The sequence below is a fragment of the Poecilia reticulata genome, chromosome 19 (assembly GCF_904066995.2).
Source record: "Poecilia reticulata chromosome 19, P_reticulata-male-v2, whole genome shotgun sequence".
NCBI lineage: Eukaryota > Metazoa > Chordata > Actinopteri > Cyprinodontiformes > Poeciliidae > Poecilia > Poecilia reticulata.
Window position 1 is genome coordinate 20,470,931 of NC_088848.1, and position 20,093 is coordinate 20,491,023.

General features: G+C 38.3%; 1 protein-coding gene across 2 annotated transcripts; it reads left to right on the plus strand.

Moving 5' to 3' along the window:
• Positions 1-602: 602 nt before the first annotated feature.
• On the plus strand, positions 603-19,318 carry LOC103482062 (somatostatin receptor type 2-like). 2 transcript variants are annotated; one of them, XR_014085067.1, is made up of 5 exons: positions 603-1,370; positions 4,397-5,108; positions 6,124-6,449; positions 10,068-14,077; positions 14,525-19,318. XR_014085067.1 is itself a non-coding variant. In XM_008437973.3 (4 exons), the coding sequence occupies exons 2-4, from the start codon at positions 4,721-4,723 to the stop codon at positions 10,497-10,499; spliced, it is 1,146 nt and encodes a 381-aa protein (XP_008436195.1). In that variant the 5' UTR covers positions 603-1,370; positions 4,397-4,720; the 3' UTR covers positions 10,500-19,318. The 2 variants fall into 2 exon arrangements, 1 of the variants encoding a protein (XP_008436195.1); XM_008437973.3 differs by having other exon boundaries at positions 10,068-19,318.
• The last annotated feature ends 775 nt before the right edge of the window (positions 19,319-20,093 follow it).

A 20,093-nucleotide genomic window follows, 5' to 3' on the forward strand; every position in this document is an offset into this window, starting at 1 on the left:
ACAATATGTCATATTGCAATTTTGCTTGGATTTAATATTTGACCAGTTTATAAATCAATTGCCAATAACCCATCTGCCTCTTAGTGACCAAAGTGAAGAGTAGAACAGTGATTGTGGAGTTATGGTTCTATCAATATCACTGCATTACTCTACAGCTTTGTTGTCATTTTAAGTTTTCCTAATATGATACAGCTATGTGACAGACTGGCGACCTGTCCAGGGTGACCCCGCCTCTCGCCCGGAACGTTAGCTGGAGATAGACACCAGCAACCCTCCTGACCCCACTAAGGGACAAGGGTGTAAAGAAAATGGATGGATGGATGATACAGCTACAGTAAAAGAACTCACTGACACCATCTACAATAAAAAAATTGAACAATACATATAACAATAGGTGTGCGTATTGTGATTTATATTCTAGTACATTTTTTCCCTCCACTTAACTTTCCTATTTATAATAATAGGCACTCTGCAGAGGTCTTCACTGAAAGTGTAAGCTATATACGTCATAGAATAACATTTCTGTGCCAAAATTTTTTTTATTATATTGGTCTATATAAATTCCAGTTGATCGTGTGTGTGTGGCTTATTTGTACATTTTCATCAGCCGTAAGTAACCATAATCAAAAATGTTTCACTTTCTGGGAAGAAAAATGTTTTTTGATGACATCCCGATTCATTGAAATTCTGCTGTCTGTCTTTTTTCTCTTTTTTTTTTTTTAAACTGTGTGTAGGATATTGGTGCAGGGAACCACTTTAAACGTACAGAACCGGTAGTTTCAAAGAAGCCAAAGGCGGCGGGGGGAATCCAATTCATGACTCAAATCAGCAAAATACCGCACACACCGACGCAAAAACGGTGACGCGTTCGGTGTTCCTAATAATCTGTCTCCGACCATCATCAACCGCCCTCCTCTCCTCACCATCCTCTCCTCCTATCTCTCTGCGTCCCGCCGCTTCTCTTCACTCTTCGCGGTGGTTCCGGTGCCAGGACTTATCGTCGCGCACACCGAGCGCACTGTTCCCTTTTTGACCCCCTCTTCCCTCCCAACACAACAGGCGTTGCTTCACGATTTCAACCTCCAAGATCGGGATTTTTTATTTTTTTTTTGAGAGAGAGAGAGATCAATGTATAAATAAAATAAATAAATAAAACAAAAATGACTTGAGAGATGTAGTGTGAACGGCGGCTCTGGGAGAAGCTGCTGAACGCGCCGTGCGTAACAGGGGGAAGCAGGTGGATGGAGAGGCTGGCGGGATGCGGCTTTCCGGCGGGTCGGAGCCCCATTTGGGAGCGGAGGGACTCGGCGTGCTCTACCGTGGGACAACCCGGACGCGACACAGTGACGATGGAGCTTTCTGATTTAAACGTAAGTCAAAAAAAAAAAAAAGAACGGAAGAAAGGGACTGACATCTTGGACGTTGCGCTCTTGATCCATTTAGGCTCAACTCATTAAACAATCGTGACCTCTCATGTAGTTTTTGGCATTCACGTGAATACTGGAATTTCAATGCTGAAGCTTTACATGTGAAGTTTTGCCTTTTCTTGGTAGAAAACAATGGCAACAAAACAAGAAGATAAACTAACAGATTTTTTTTTTTACTCCAAATACAAGTTGCATGCTATTTAAAGGACTACTTTGAAATTAAAGATTGTATTGCTGCTGTCTTGTTAGCTGAAAGTGAAGGTTGATCGGTTTTTCCACGTTGCTTCTCTTTGAAACGTCCCGTTGAACTGGACATTTCTTGCTTCCTGCAGGTTAACTGTGAGGCTGTAACAAGCCAAGCTGTGCATGCTGCTTCCTCCTCACCCTCATCGTTTCACACACAGAGTACAGAGCAAGCTCACTATTAGACCTTCTATTTGCAGCCAGAACAAAATAATAACTTGTCCTTTGTAATGAAAGCAACAGATTACGCCAAATTGAATTGAACCCCTAGGAAAGTAATAATCGCTCCTTTCCAGAAAGTCTAAACCTGTCCTGCCTCTGACTCACTCCTTCATCCTCCCAGACATCCGTCATATCGAGCTCTTCGGTATCTGTAGGGGAACGAATGCAATTCCCTTCTTGAAACTTAACCACAGCGGCTTTCAAAAAGAGTAAGATATAATAGTAAATAATACATGTGAATTCAGAAACTATCCCCCCCTCTTCTTGGTGTTTTCATTCCCTGAATCATTTCTGACCCCCGCTGCTTTTCCCCGCAGCATTCACAGATGTCACAGTCAACTGACAGGGAGATTTTCAGAGGAAAAAGAAATTCACCTCAGCTTCACTGCTTTTTGTTTTTGTTTCAGTTTTTAATTGAGAAAATAGTGTGGGCCTTTGCCTTCTAAAGCTGCAGGTGCAGTTTGAATTCTGCTCTGAATCTTTGCTTTGTGCAGTTAAATCTACAGCTGATGTCATTAAACCTGATTGTGAGGCAGCGGTTTGGTTGCGGTCTAGCACGGTTTCAGTAAGTGTGTTTTTAAAACTGCTCAAAATCCTTTGAATGAGATGACGGACTGAGTGCTGGGCTGACAGCAGGTTTCTCTGGGTGTATGGAGCACAGAGTAACGCCACTCCCCTCCCCTACCTGTTGCTGCACAGTGATCAATTCAAACCTGGCTGAGTGGAAATGTACATAAAACACTTCATATAGATTAACCAAACAACGACTCATGTTTTAAAGCCTCTATCTGACTGATGGTTGTCCCTGGTTCAATATTAAACTATGCTTTGGAGCTAGGGGTGCACCGATTGCAGTTTTCTGGCCGATCATTGATTACCGATTTCTAAAAACCCTGACCTGCTGATGGAGATTTTGGCCCAAACTGATGTTTTTGCCTGAAATGTCGCAAGAAAGTTGCTGACCCGGTGACAGTGGGGTGACTATTGTTAACCGTGAACGTGCAGACGTGACCTGGTCAAAACTCTCTCACAGCAGAGCAAAAGAGGAAAATGTTTGATTTTTAGAGCATTGGCAAGGTAGATAAGATCAGCTTCACATGGAAGTATGGGCCAATCACAGAGCTCCCAAAATGAAGGAAATTGTATTAAGATGCTATTTTAAAACTATTCTGGTCAACCTATCAGTGGCTTCTCTGTAAAGCAGTTGAATGCAGGCTAGTTGGGTTATTCACAGGGTTATACTGTAAAAGCAAAATGGCAAAAAGGAATAAAAAAAGTGTCGTAGTAGAAAACTACCCCACTTTTGATGTTTACTGTTATACTTAATAATGTTAGGATTATCATAACTGAATTAATAAATTTGATTATTTCAGTAGCAGTCAGAACGACTGTAGTGTTTCTGTTTAAAATCAAAGCAATGACATCACATGGCCATGTGACAGCTATACGTTTTGTGCAAAGTGCAAATTGGAATGAAAACGAGTTTTCTGGCACACACACTAGTTTTTGTACCACTTTAGTTTTTTAGATACTTTTAACGGATGAATAAATTACTCTCCCTAAGAGCCTTTAAAGAAAATGTTTTTGTTTTTTTTGTTAAATTCTCATAATTTGTTTTTAATCTTTACTCTGATCGTTTCAGACACAAAAACCATTACTCCAAAAAATCAACTCTGAGAGCTGAGCTCATGTAGTCTGTCCCCGTCGAGACAGTCGCTGTCACCGCAGGGGGGGCGGAGAGTGAGTGATCCTGCCACAGTGTCAGAGCTGTTTGTCCCAGAGATCAATTGAATAAACATTCAACTCTGGCAGCGCGGTGCCCTCATCGTTCTCTTTTGCTCAGGCGAATGTATGAATGTATGCATCTGCGCAGGAGGCAGAACACACACACACACAAACCACACGGAAACACACGATCAAATACATATACACACAAACGAGGCGGAATACTCGATATGAGGTCTGTGTTAGAAAGTGAGAGGAAAATAGAAAGCCCAATGGGACTGAGCAAAAAATGTGTACGTGACACTAAAAAGAAAAAAAAAAACAAACAAAAAAAACAATCCTGTGTGCTTATTCAGGAGGTTCTTCAGTCTGTGTCCTTGTGGCTGTAATGTTACAAACCCTGAAGTGCTTACCACCACCCCTCATGTTTTCACTCCCCCACTGTGCGTCTCAAATGCAGAAGAAAATGGTCAAGTTATTTTTACTGCACGTCTTATGAAAACCGGAATGGCCCGTCGTCTTGTTTATGCGACTGTCTGCCAAAAGCTTGCTGGGAGTCGCAAGAAAGCTGCGATTACAGATGATGGAAGAAAACAAACTGAACGTATAGAGGCACAATATCGAGAAGGGACACATTAAATATTACTAATGGTGAATGTGCGCAGTCGGTTTTGTAAAGTCACGCTGTAACTGTTGCCATGGTTATTGCATAAGTCTCATTATTACTGGTCAAAGGATATATACTCTTAATGTTTTTTATTGCTCTTCTCTCTCCATAGATTGACTTTGCTCTGTTTTACTTCCTCTGTACCGCTGGAATGTGATCATTGTGGCTCCTTGAACATAAAAGTCCCCAGTCATCCCAGTCCCCAGATCCCCAAACCCTTAGACTACAAAGTTTCCACTTGCCTCTACCCTTGGCTGCTGTTTTTTTCCCCCAGTTTAAAACCTTAATGAATCCTTTTAACCTTATTATTATTCAGTGAAATCAGTGCTTTGAGGCAGTGAAGTAAAACACATTACCATCCTCCTTTTATGACTCCCATCTTTCATACCAAGTTTATCTTAAAGCCATAAGACCTTCTGATTCAAGTCTTTGAGTCATGGCCTTGGATGTGTGGCCCTACATCCCACCGTCCCCCAACATCACCATCCCCGAGCCCCTCCTGTACGACATCTACAACCAGGAGAATGACTCGGACCCAAGCGCCAACTTCTCGGACACCAGAGAGCTCCATCAGGACAAGACCAGCTCGGTCGTCCTCACCTTCATCCACTTCATGGTGTGTGCCGTGGGACTATGCGGCAACACCTTGGTGATCTATGTGATCCTACGCTACGCCAAGATGAAGACGGTGACCAACATCTACATCCTGAACCTGGCGGTGGCGGACGTCCTGTGCATGATGAGCCTGCCGTTCATCGCTCTGCAGCTGGCGCTGGTCCGCTGGCCCTTTGGAGAGGCTCTGTGCCGTGTGATCATGACCGTAGGTGGGTGGAAAGCGGAAGGCTGATGAGTCATTGTGGACAGCGGCAGCAGCTTTTAATGAATGAAGGAGGACTTTTAGGTTTCCCAACTGAGAAATTATCCTTGAGTCATTATCTGGCATAGTCGCTATAAAACAAACTGTCAATCCTTTTAGCCAGAGCTAACAATTATGTCTCTGTGCTGCAGAATCTGTTGGAGAGTGTTGTCCCATGAGTTATGAAAAGGTTTTATTGTTTTAGCAATGCAGGTGTTGACATTTTAATCATAGCCCCTTGTCCATAGCAGCTTTTCATATCGACTCTAGTATAAAATGTTAAATACAAGTTTCCAATATCTTGAATGAATTATTGAAAGGGGAAGTATTATTTAAAATAGATTTTTTTTTTAGCTTTTCATAATGTTATGTTATTCCCTCATCAAAAATATAGCTGTAGCGTTGCTTTGATTCTTTCATGCATATTTGAGAAATCCTTTAATTTCTCCTGTTTAATCTAGAATTAGACCATTCAATGTTTAAGACAGGATTAAACGCTGTTCAGACTCCCACAAAACTTTGAAAGAGGACTCTAAAACTGAACCCTAATTTACCACCAACCAGAATCTACCAAGTAGATGCTAACTTTAGCGTCATTACCCACTAAGAATAAGCTAATGGCTCTATTCTTACAGTGCTTTCAAGGAATTAGTATCTTGTCTTTACAAGTTCAGTTTACTATCAAATGCCTCAATTTTCAAGGTCAAGCAAAAACTATTTCATAACCAGGACAATGGAAAACTAGAGAATAAATAGCTAAGATAATAGATCTAAAAATGAGCTGTAAAATGGTTTTAGGATAGTTGTAATAGACAATCCTATATTGTCAATATAGGATTGTCCTATATTGGACCATTGACATTTGTCAATAGTCCAGTGCATGGTTGAGATAGATATCAATTTTAATTTTACAGATCTTTTTTATTACCTTCTTTGGGACATCTAACTTTCCTCTGATGAGCCTCTTCTCGTTCCTCCACCAGATTCTCTCAATCAGTTCACCAGCATCTTCTGTCTCATGGTGATGAGCATTGATCGCTACCTGGCCGTGGTTCACCCCATTAGGTCCACCAAATGGCGGAAGCCCCGTATTGCCAAACTAATCAACGTCACAGTGTGGGGCGTCTCACTGATAGTCAACCTACCAACTATGATCTTCAGCGGCCTGAACCAACTGCCGGTGTGCGGGATAGTGTGGCCCGAGCCCCAGGACCTCTACTACAAGATCTTCATTTTCTACACCTTCTCCATTGGATTTTTCATGCCCCTAGCAGTGATATGTCTGTGCTACCTGCTCATAATAATCAAGGTGAGGCACCAACAGTGCAAGTGTGCTGCTTGTTCTAAGATTTAATTTGTTTTTGTTCTGGACAAAACAAGCTAGACAAAAACGGCACAAAACGTTCTTGAAGTCTCAACATTTCTTTTTGAAACCAGTTCATATGGAATTAGCTTGGTAAATTAGCAAAGCTGTCAATTGTTTTATGCTTACTTCTACTTAAACTGGACAAATAACTAAGCCAAAAGATGTCTACAATGGAAAACTTCAAACTAGAACATTGTGATGTTTCAACCATCCAGTTCATGTAGTTTTTTAAGACTATATTTAGCTGCTAGCTAAATTTTCTGTTGTCTTTTTTTCTGGACAGGCAACTGTGCAAATATATTTCAATAATGAAAATAACATAACATAAAGAGAGTGAAATCCAAATTATTATGATCACTGGTTATTAAACAACTAGCTGTTATCAGTGGTTTTCTAAGAATCAATCAACTGCAAATAGTCCAGAGCCCTATATGATCGGGAATCAGATCATATTTGTCTGAACAGTAAATGTTTACTTGTGCTTAAACTGGACTAGAATATTTGCTGATTTTTTTTTTATTTGTATTTTCTCAACAGTGAAAATCAAAACCAATCAATTTCACAACTTTATTGGATACTAGCTAGCTAACATATTAGATGTTTACAGCTCATTTCTGATCAAGCAGGATAGGGAACAATTTAAGAAGGGAAATCTTTGTTTTCATATTGCTCATTTGTTCTTTCAGTACATTTTGTAATTGTAGAACATATCCTTGATATGTTATACAAGAAGATTGAGGTTGTACAAAAATATGGAGAGCCATTTCAGCCAAAATTAAATAAATAAATAAATAAATGGGTGAAATAAATAAAAAATGAGTAAAATAAATCAAAAAATGAAGAAAATGAGTGAAATAAATAAATAATTTGTTAAATAAATAATTTAGCTTTTTCATTAACCCATTTTTTCATTTATTTATTTTTCATATTATCAATTTCCCTTTTTTCATTAATCTATTTTTCATTTACCCACTTTTCATTAATCTGTTTTTCATTTAACCATTTTTAATTTAGCTTTTCATTAACCCCATTCTTCATTTCTTTATTTTTCATATTATCAATTTCCTAATTTCTCTTTTTCATTTATCTATTTTTTATTTATCCCTTTATCCATTTACCCATTTTTCATTAATTTATTTTTCAATTAACCACTTTTCAATTTCCCTTTTTTATTAACCCAATTTTTTAATTTATTTATTTTTCAGATTATCAATTTCTCCATTTCATTTATCTATTTTTCATTAATCTATTTCTCATTTGTCCATTTTTCATTGTAGCAGGAGTTCAGCTTTAATCCATTCTCCATTCTGTACCCTCACTAAAGGTCACTGTATTCAGGTTTTCTGTTTACAAAGGTAAAACAAGGCGATCGACTCGAAACCACTCCTACCTTTTTACTGTCTTTAATCAACCTGTTGGGCCATTAATTTGAACACGTTTTGTTGATTTTAACCTTAATAAGATGTATTGGATCAGAAGACATGCTGGTCTCAACATCCTGGAGACGTTCAGTTTGTCACCTATTGCCGAGATCAACTCAAACCCTTCCACGATCGTAATTGAGCCCTATTGATTAAATATGACTGTAGTTGGAAAACAAACATCAGCGTTAGTAGCTTACCGTGTAACGTCTGGGCAACCGGAGGATCCTGGACGGACAGCAGCGGTGCATGTCTGAAAGATGGCCTCCGATGCAGATCTCCAAGGCTCTCCACTCTCATTCTTTCAGCTCGATGCTCCATAGAGATGCCTCTGGATATTGCAGTTCACTTACGATGTACAGTAAAGTTGCTCCTTATAGTTGGATCACAGCTGGTAGCTACGAAGGTGTCCCGAACCTTCAATCGTAAGCCAACTTCAGCGGCCGCTTCGTTCAAACTATAAAAACTCCCGACGGTGAAGCTCTGAGTCCATGAGAGCCGCCAACTGAAACACGTTCTGTCTGAGCGGCCACACGAGTACTAAAGTTAGGAGTAATAACACTATTTTCTAATGAAGTTAACGAGCTTCAGCTTATTGATAACCCGTTAGTAGGTCGCCATCTTTCTTGAAGCAAAGTATGGGGTAAATAAAAAAGGGATATATGATAAATTGATTAATGAAACTGGGAAATAGAAAATCGGGTTAAAGGAAAATGGAAATCAAAAAAATGTTTAAATTAAAAAATAGATTAATGAAAAATGGGTAAATAGATAAAGGGATAAATGAAAAATGGACAAATGAAAAATAGATTAATGAAAAATAGATAAATGAAAAAGAGAAATAGAGAAATTGATAATCTGAAAAATAAATAAATGAAAAAATTGGGTTAATAAAAAAGGGAAATTGAAAAGTGGTTAATTGAAAAATAAATTAATGAAAAATGGATAAAGGGATAAATAAAAAATAGATGAATGAAAAGAGAAATTGGGAAATTGATAGTATGAAAATAAAGAAATGAAAAATGGGGTTAATGAAAAGCTAAATTAAAAAATGGTTAAATGAAAAATAGATTAATGAAAAGTGGGTAAATGAAAATAGATTAATGAAAAAAGGGAAATTGAGAAATTGATAATATGAAAAATAAATAAATGAAAAAATGGGTTAATGAAAAAGCTAAATTATTTATTTAACAAATTATTTATTTATTTCACTCATTTTCTTCATTTTTTGATTTATTTTACTCATTTTTTATTTATTTCACCCATTTATTTATTTATTTAATTTTGGCTGAAATGGCTCTCCATACAAAAAAGCTGTGTCCAATGCCTTAGGAAAAGAAAAAAAAAACAATCTTTTCTAGTGGAGTTTTCTTTTTCAGCATTTAAAATTATATTCCCACAAAATGTTTTTTTAGGACTACTTTAGTTGAGCCAGACAATAGGACTGATTGAGTAGAACTCAGAGGGACTGTACTGGACTGGATGTTCCAGGAGGATTTAAACTGGCAGTTTGGTGTTTTTGGACTGTGAATGCCCCTAAAATAACTTTATCCATAAATTGGTGCCATAAAAGCAAAACTAACTAAGATGAATGAATGTCTATAAATCCTAACCTTTGTATTTCAGAGTTAGGCGCTTTATTAGAAAATGCATTAATGTGTTGTCTTTGTAGCAGTTTTAATTTACTTTAGGTCTTAAATGATAGGTTAATTCATTTTTATACAGAAGTTTCTCAAAGTATTCAAACCCATTGAATAATTGTTTGATATTGTCACACACCTGACCATAAAGTATTTTAGTGGGATTTTGAGTAATAGACCAATGCAAATGCAGCTGATAATTGTGAAGTAGGAGAAATATGTTTTATAAAAACTCATATAAATATTATATTTCACTAAAATACATTGAACTTTTTTTTTTTTTTTTGCAAGACGCCATATTTGTTGCCATTTTACACAATATCCTGACTTTACCAGCTACAATAACTCTTTAAAGAAGAATGCTGAATTAATATGAGCTACAGCAACACTTAATTTCTCTTTGGGATCGATAAAGTATTTTTGAATTTAATTCATGTTTCCGTCGGTGGATTCGCTTTGTATTTTGGATGCCTTAAACCACTTTCCGTTCTCTTCACCAGGTGAAATCGTCCGGAATACGAGTGTGTTCCTCCAAGCGAAAGCGTTCCGAGCGCAAGGTGACGCGGATGGTGTCCATTGTGGTGGTGGTGTTCGTCCTCTGCTGGCTACCTTTCTACATTTTCAACGTCACCTCCGTCACCAGCTCCATAACGCCCACCTCAGCGGTGAAGACTTCGTTCGACTTCGTGGTGGCGCTGGGCTATGCCAACAGCTGCGCCAACCCCATCCTGTACGCTTTCCTGTCCGACAACTTCAAGAAGAGCTTTCAGAATGTTCTGTGCCTGAAGAAGGTGGCGGGCCTGGACGAGATAGAGCGCAGCGACAGCCGGGCGGACCGGAGCCGGATGGTTAACGAAGCCATGCTCATCAATGCCAACCTGGAGACCCATAACTCCGCCCTGCTCAACGGCGAGCTGCAGACGAGCATCTGATTGGCGAGGGAGCAGCGACGACATCCAAAGAGGCGAAGAAAGCAATGGGGCCGCTGTCCGTTCAAATTGCAAGGCCATGACAATGATGTAACAGCAGCTCATGGACACATGAGCAAAGTCTGACAGAAAAATAAACAGTTTCTTGAGGGGTTCGTAGAGTTCACAGAAAGTGCATTGGCTCCATTTATAGACTCCTGACGATGGGGTAAACGAGGCAACCTGTTTACCTTCGAATCGACTGAAAGAATGAAAGATTTATTTTTGGTTGAAATAAGAGTGCTTGTGGTGCCTGTCAGTTTCACTCTTCAGAGATCCAAGCAAACGGTAAGATGAGATAGACTGCTGCGGACATGTTGTGAAGAAATACAAGAGCAACATTGCCCTGTATCGGCTGGAGAGTAGTCCGAATTAGATCGACAACCTCTACTGAAATCACCTTCGCAAAGACGGAAACAACAAAGGAATACTTATATTTTCTGTAGCCTTTTAGTTGCGAGAGACTGAAACCGCCGCCCACAGACAACAAGTGTTACTGTATATTTTACTCATGTCAGCTTATTAGTTTGGTTGTTTAGAACTGAAAGGGGGAACAAAGAGGTATCCTTTTATCTACTGACGGATTCTGTTCTCGTTTGTCTGGCTTTTATCTTCACGGAAGGAGTAGCGGCGACTCATAAGCACCAATTCAACATCTCGGATTAATGATCAAGGATGGGAAATCATTTCCGCAGGCAGACTAACCTTGCTTCTCCAAAACAACTTGACTTTGTACATAGCAAACAGATTTCGAGGAAACTTTGCAACAAAGTGAAATTATTGCTTCATGTGTGTCCAAGAATTAAATAGATTTTAATGGCAAGGCAAACTTCTACATATTCTTGCCAAATGAAGTCGGTGATATGTACAGTAGAGGTCTACTTGATCCTGACTTTTACAGGAGTCGTCACTTGCGCCGCTGCGAAGGGCCCTATATCTATTTGTACAGTGTTGTGTTTCGGCAAGCGTGCTGCTTCGTGGTAAAACGTGACCCTCTGATTCCCGTTTGGTTTGGTCAGCCTATGTATGAGAGGGTGTCCACATTTCCCAGAAGGCTGAAAAATGCGTCACGCGTCTGAACAAGGGGGACAGAGACAATGAAACACACAGAGAGTAGAAAAAAGGGAGACATACGTGCGTGATGAAGATAAAGTTTAAAAAGGCTGTGGTGGGATGTATGAATCAAAGAGAATAGCAGAAAGTAAGGTCCTTGAATATGTGGGTGAGTGAGTAAGGCTGGATAAAAAACACTTATTCAAGTTCTTCACACTTGCATAAGTGTGAAGAACAAGCATTATGTAACACATACATTTATACATATATATATATAAACACATTCATTTCAGTACATTAAAATAGTACTGGAAAGTTAATTTATTCCAAATTAAAAAGTCAAATCCATATATAAATTGATCAATTTTGATGATTTATTGCTTACAGCTAAGAAAATCCCAAATGTAGTTGTTCAAAAAATAAATATTAGAAATATTATATAAAACCATAAGAACTTTAGGGGAAGGGGCTCCTCTGAATGAATTACTGCATCAGTATAGCATGGTATGGCAGAAATCAACCTATGGCTCCTTTTAGGTCTTAAGAAAGGCTTAAGGGTGTTTTCACACCTGATGGAAGGTGGGCTCTATTTGATAGGGGACCTAAAAATGACATTTGTTACATTTTCTTCTGTTGCAGTTTGCTTTCATACCACACTCAAACCAGCCAAACCCCTTTGAGGAACCTGTTCCCCCTCTTGCCTGTGTACTGCACCAAGAACCACTAAAGGAAATGACAAAAAAAACTGAAGAGGTTTTTGAGAGGTTCTGAGCACAACTTGTCCCTTCACAAAATGTGAACAAAAATGGAGATTTTAGCGGTTGTAGGATTTCGCTTTTGTCTTTGGCAAAAAAAAATCACGAGCCATTTGTTCTGCTTGCTCTAGAGACTGATGCATTTATTTTGGTTGTATATACCCAGAATGTCCTATGGTTAGCTTCCTGCTTTTGGAGAGGCCTCCTGTTCGCTTGGCATTCATATATGCATTCAATTCACACTGCAGTTTATTTCAACCAAACAGAGACCTAGGTTTGCTTTTTTGGTCCACATCAGAGTTTGATTGCGCATTCACAACTCCACGAACCAACCGGACTTTCTTGGCAAACGAACTAGAGTTTGATTAAGATGGACTAAACAGGACTAATGTGAATGCGCCCTTCGTGTCCTTAGGCTTATCTGCATTGTGCTGTTCTAGTGTCTCTCATTTCGATTCTATAGGGTTATGGGCAGGTGTGTTTGCTGTCCAGCCAAGCACACTGATCCCATTGTCAATCAATCTGGTATTGGTACTTTTATCCTTCTGGAGAATGAAATGAGCATTTCCATACACTTGCCAATGGAGGGTAGCATTAAGCACCTTATAATCTACTAGCAAGGTTTTTCACTTGATAAAAGGTTTTGGGCCAACAAAAGAGAATGACATGCAAATCATCCCTGAATGTGGACCTTCACACTGAACCTGAAACTACTTGGATTCTGTGCCTCTTCACTCTAAAATTTTATTTCTTCTACAAAGACAACTTTGGATCACTGAGCAGTAGTTCTTCTAGAACCATCTGATTTATGTGGTTCAGGATTGATTTGACATGAGAGATATGAGTTTTGCTCCATATCCCAGGTATCCTTGTGTGTCGGCTCTTGAAGCTCTGAATCCATCCACAAATGTCTTTAAGCTTTGCTTTACAGTCCTTTAAAGGCACGTACATCTGTCTGTTCTGCAGATTTCCTCTCCACTTCAAAATGCCATTGACATGCTTGTTTAGAATACTCTGCCAGGTTATTTACCTTTTCAGGCTTACACTCCCTGTAGAGGGCATTGATGACTTTCAGCTTCACCACAGTCAAGTCAGCAGTCTTTCACACAATTGTGAAGGCATTTGCACCACGTTACTTTACTAAAGATTATTTTCTTGTTGGTCTCATATTGAGTTTTCATCAGCTACAAACCATAATCAAAAAAATTAACAGAATCAAACTTGACTTGAGCTGTTTTTTTAAGCACTCTGAGTTTAATGTAATGTATTTGACTTTCTTAAATTGGCATTAACATTTTAGTATTCGGAATTATTCAATTGCACCTTTACAGTCTGTATGCTGCCTGTCTGGTGATTAGCATTGCCTCCATACCCAGTGTCCTCTATTGCACCTCATTAGTCTCGTTATTCTGTTTTTCATTTGTCACAAAACCAAGAAAAATATTTGCATACATTACCCTCGGGGTAAACGTGACCCTCAACAAGAGAAAGAGCGCGAATGAGAGAATTTCTACAAAATTGGAATGAGTCATCCAAGACGGCCAGAGGTGAGCAGAACTGAACTGTAATCCTGAAAAAAATGATTTCTTTTTTTTTCAGGATTACTTCTCATCGTCACCTCGTTCAAGGTGACGATGAGAAGAACTGATCCTACAGAAACTGTGTCACACTCAAACATGAATATGCAATCCTGAGCATGGTTGGATGCCTAATTGGAAATGAGCAGAAAGAAATGTGAATAAAGTTAATACAGTGGAAAACAATATGTACACTTAAAAAGTATATGCCACTTAATCCGAAGCAAGAAAAGCAGAAGAAAAAGTTATAGCCATAGGATGTCAGTTATATCTTCACTTTTCGCCAACAAATTCAATATTAGTGTCTTGTACTAAAAATCAAGACATAAATGGTTTCTATTGTAGAAGTTTGTCACAGCATAAACTATCAGAGACTCCTTTAAAACAGAAGGTGGTTCTCTCTACATCAGATGATTTTAGTCATGGTGGTTCCGGTTAATTCTACAGTATGCATTCTCATTAGAACCATGAGATTAGCTATAATTACACAAGTCAAGTGCCCCCAAGTCAAGGTTTGTTTTGTACATGCTTGTTGTTTGGATTGTTGTTAGCTGGAATTGGGTCATTGGTTCCATAGGGAACCAATGGTTGTGTAGAGTTACAGTTTATTCCAAAATTATTTATACTGCTTTTTATTTATTAATTCAACCAAGTTTGTTACTGACAGGAAATGACACAGGCGTCTCTCAAAAGATAAAATAATTATTACTTCTGAATATACATAAAACATTTTAATTGCATTAGTGCAGTCAAACCCTTCTTGCAACTGCTTTTTTATGTCTTCAGTTGTATTTTTTTTCCTGGTATATTTATTTAGTGTTAAGCACCAAATCTTTGAGGCTGGAAGGCCTCCTTGAAATCACCCTAATCTTTAGCTCTGTCCACAGATTAATAAACATTTGTGCTACTAAGCTAAGTGTAGTTCCACAAAACTCACTTAGCTGAGAAAACAGCGACAAACTGCATAATTGTGAAAGTCTAGATTATTAATCTGTTCTATAGATTTGTATTCCATAAATGTAGACATTTCCAGTGTCTAGACTTGTTTTAAAATTGGGAAACCCATTTGACTAGCTATTAGCCTTCCTTCTCTCTGGGGATTTATCAACATTTTTACAAACTCACTGCCAAATGAGTCCTGTGTGGTCCAAATAGTTGAACCCCTATTGATACTTTAATTTAAATTGACTTTTGATTAAAAAGGGTGAAGGATTCCTATCACATACCTGCATTTAGCAGGCCTATGTGTAAGCCAAGAAAACTACATTCTTGTCATTTTGTCATTTGCCTTAGTTTTATTTCCTATGCATCTCATTCTGCAGAGTATAATCAACTAGAGGCAATTATTAGAATGTTTGAGACATCTTAGGGTTTGTGTATTAGACTTAGCATATGCTAAAGAATGCTAGTAAGTGTTAGCAGTGAGCTCAGAACAAACATTAGGCAACTTCTTAGCCTGGTTAGGTTTACAGCTAACGAGCAAAGCTAAAATTTTACACTATACCAAAATCTGCTATGCCTCATATTTATTCCCATTGTCCATTTGAAGTCGAGATGTTTCATTCATAAATATTGACTCATGGCTGCTTAAATTTGACACATTTTTAATTTGAGTTAAAAATAACTCTGGATTACTACGTGATTACAACCTTAGAGAAAAAGATGTGTATAAAAGTACACAGTGTCTTTTTTTTTTGGTACTCTGCACAGCATACATTATGCAGAACTGGGCTGAGATTACATAACAGGGACCGGAACCTTTTTCCGGATTGTTTTAAGTCGCTTTTTACCGGGAGCGATGCTCTTAATTGTTCATTTGGACTACATCCGTAGCAGTTGTCAGACCTTTCCCTAAAATAACCAAGTTTTAATTGAGCCACAATTGTAGCTGGCAAATTATATCTGCTCAGCAGGGGAAGATTCATCAAAAGATAAAAAAAATAATTGAAATTCTTTGGTATTTATCGCTTCATTCATGTTGACAGAATGAGTCCACGAACCAAGCACACACATGCAGGGTAATTTTATTTAATTTTTTTCCCAATCGTTAGGGTGGAGACGCTTCTCAAAAGCACCTCAATGATGGTGTCACAGCTGGGAGATTTGTCAGATGTCTCAGAAGCCAGCAGCAACAAAGTTGTTAACCATATGCTACGCAAATAAATTCTCTCAGAAACCATCGAACTGCATAATCAGAACAGATAAGAAGCACAGATATATTTCTTTCTGCATTTATATTCATTAATTCTCTCTATTTTTTTTTACATTACACCAACAAACCTAATAAGATTAATGGGGATTTCTGTGATAAACCAACAGAAAGTACCACATAGATGTAAAATGGAAGGAAAGTCTTGATTTTCTTTTTTTTTGTGTGTTTCTTTTCACAAATTAAAATCTGAAAAGTGTGGTGTGTATTTTTACTCAACCCTCCTTGTAGAGGTACTGAGCAGAACCACCTTTTCTGGATTGACAGCTCCAATCTCAAAGTTTCCCAATCATTATTTGAGAAACAGCTCTAGCTCAGTCATATCAAATGTAAATCTGCCACAGATTTTGAATTAAATTCAGCTATCAACTTTGACTTGACTATTCTAATACATTAATATGAATGACCTAAACCAGTCCAAAGTACCTCTGAATGTATGTTTGTACCTTTGTATCTGTCTCAAGTCTTTTACCATCAATCTTTCTATCAACCCAAAAAAAAATCTCACCACATCATGATGCTGGCATGTCATTCAAGTAGTTACATTTTGACCTCATCTGACCAGAACACACATTTTAAAAAAATATTCCATACAAGGCTTAGGGCAAACTGTAACCCCAGATTTGTTTCATACCACTTCAGGTCTTATTTTGTCTAGTGTGGTGCACTAACGTCTAATGATGCAAATTTTACACAAACGATAATATTCCCCTCCTGCCATCTAATAATGGCTAATTTTCCTAAATTACATACCAAATACCTATATTTCTTTCAATTATATATGATATATTCAAACAATTTCTGCTAAATGCAGCGTCTGGTTGGCAGCAAAAACAGTAGTAATGTATTTTGTATATAATTGTAAGTAAATTCATGCAGGCATGGCATTTAAGGAGGAATGGAAATTCCTTCATGAAGGGCAAATTGTTGAAGAAAAGCCACATCATTGAAGGTTGGCAGTTGTGTAATTCTCTTTCCATTTCTGAACATTAATCTGTGGGATGTTCAGAGTTTTGAATGTTGCTTTATAAATTTACCCTGGCTTTTCTTCAGTGGCAACAGAGTGAAGGGGGCTGAACAGAAATTCACATCACAATTCAGGTTTTAAGTCATAACATTGTTTTTGTGTGAAGGTTTTGTGTTTTTCTGTTGCGTAAAATCCCAGTGAAGGTGATGGAAAGTTTATGAATACCCACAATCAGTAATTAAACATGTTTCTTTTTTATTAAGGTTATTTTATATATATTTTTCTGCACTGATGAACTCTGGGTTTCTTTCAGTTTCTCTTACAGTCAGTATTTTAGCTTCCTCTGTGTTACAGTACTGTACTTGGCTTCTTCTTTCATTTGTAAGTACAACTGATGAGGTGACTTTAAACACTATTCACTGTGTGAAAAATTAATCATACAGGTGAAAAAAACAGGATCTGATTCATACATCTCTACCCGCCATGTAGATAATGTATAGAAATGGAGCCTTTAGGTGTCTAACAGATGTTGGTAAAAGAGAGTTTGTGCCAAAGCCAGCGCAAATGTAGCGCTAAAAGCACCAATGGCTGTAATGGGAAAGTCTTAACTAGCTGCTTTCTTTATCATGTGAAACCAAAACTTTTTTTTCCCCCGCCCTCAACATTATGTTCTGTAGAAACACTATTAGGATCATGTAGGTTAGGATTCACCGCAAGTTTTGAGTGAGATGGATACACAATCACCAAATGTTTAAAAAAAGAAAAGAAAAAATGTGTCCAGATTTATGTCCTGCAAATGTATATTGTACAGATGAGCGGAGGTTTTCCCCAGGTGAACATAAGTTAATTTGTGAAGGGCTATTACGTGCACTCCAGAGGATGCACCGTTCAGTATAAACTGTGTTATTTGTCCTATCATCTGCTTGATCTTGCATGGAGGAAAGGCTGGTTATCGCTACCGTCTGTTTCAACTCACCAACTGAGAGCAGAGTTACACACGTTATCCTTCAACAGGGATTCTCTCTCAGAAAGTGTGGAGTTCTGTAAAAGGGTAGTTCAGGACGTTTGAACTCTTAAAATATTTCCTGCAAAACAACAGAATTTCTTGGCTTCTTCATGTAAACCCAGATTAGTTGATTGCGGAGGCTAAAGCTAACGGCTAGTCCAGTGTAAAAGAAGGCCAAAGCGGTAGAGGCAAATTCTATTTACATAGAAGCTGATTTTTACCACAGGAAATGGAGGTTGGATGTTGTGCGTCACCAATAATCTGCCTGTCCAAAATAAGTACTGAAAGCGAACCATTCCAAGTGTTTCAGGTCAAAACAAGCAGCCTTTAATTACATTATTATATTAACAGTGTAACAGTAATATTATTTTTGCTTTATTTTTGTATCAGACTGGACTGAATGGTTTGCATGTTTTTAAGTGTTTCACACTGGAAGGTCATTGGAGGTGAAAATCCTCCAAAATCCTTTTCCCATGAAAATAAAATTTGGCAGTTGCTGCTGAAACAACTTTCTATTGCAGACATCAGAATTCACAAAAAATGGTGTTCACAGGAACGATATGTGTTGTTTTTGAGATCGGAGAAGGTAGATTTATATTCTTTTAGCTTCAGCCTCTGGAACCAAAGAATTTGGATTTGTACTAAATGAAGACTCGAGTATTTTTGTTTTGTTTTTTTTTAACTGCAGGAAAAATGTTAATGGTTTTTACCTTTTAAAGACAACTCCACCTCAAACGTCCTGACCTGTCAGTTGAGCCATTGCCTCTCATCTACTGGTAGCTTTTAAAACAACAACCTTCAGAATCAGGCGAGTGGCTCCAAAGTGTTTGTTTCCGGTGGTGTACAGCTGTGGATATGTACTTTTTAATTGTGCTGTTACTTTTTTCTATGTGCCTTGACACTTCATACTGTCTAAAATTCATGTGACGACGGCATTGCAGAGCGCTTTTTCCACACAAAAAAAAAAAAAAAAACTAACCGACCAAAGGTCTTTGTACTCTACAGACAGGTTGGCAATGTAACCGTAACAGAGAACTGTTGGATATCTCTTTTTGTTAATATTATATACCCAGCTTACATTGCTTATGTTTGTCAAAAAGCCGATGTTTATTTGTGACTCTTTATTGTCCCATACGGTATATTATAATGTGATCAACGATTGTAATGGACGGGTCAATGTTCTTGTCTCTGCAATTAAAACGCAGCCCATGGTCTAGCTAGCGTGTTTGTGCATCAGTGAGTGAGTGCGCGTCGACTGTGTGGATAAATGTTGTTTTTTGTGATTACTTCGGCTTTACTTAGAATGTTTCAGCAACAGCGGCTTGAGGGGCCCTCGGGGAATGAAGTCCCTGGTGGAATTTTAAGTTTCCTCTTGAACAAACAAAAACATTAAGCAGATAATCCCCCCCACCGCCCTCCCTCGATGTGAGACCGGGTGAAGGCCGGGAATTCCTCCAGGGGCTCCAAAGGTTGACATAATCTAAAGAAAATCTACAAGTGGAATGCAAGGAAAACACTGAAAGGGGAAAAAACTCGGAGCTGGACAGAGCTGGGTTCTTTCAGCAGAGAGGTCAGTGAACTGTGTACACAGGGACTCGTCACATATTCAAAATGCTGCAGCAGATTTAGTTTCAGGTTAATACAAAGTAGCTGCTAGCTTACTAGCAAGATAATGGTGATATAGGATATTTCTGCTAGAGTTCTGGTTAAAATTACAGATAGTAACTACAAAAAAGTGCAAAGTTACCTAAGCAATTAGTAATTCCACAACTTCAGCTACAGTAGGTCCTCTGTTAACCTGGGCCACACAATGTGGTTTCCTCTTACTATTCTTCCATGAACTTTTTTTTTAATGGCCACTTACCACTCCTGCACCCAGCATCTGCAGTTATGGACATCCTCTGACCCAGTCGTCTAGGCTAGATGTTTTTTCCCTATGCTAATATTATGCTGCTAACACTCTGCTGCTAACACTCTGTTGCCAACTCTGA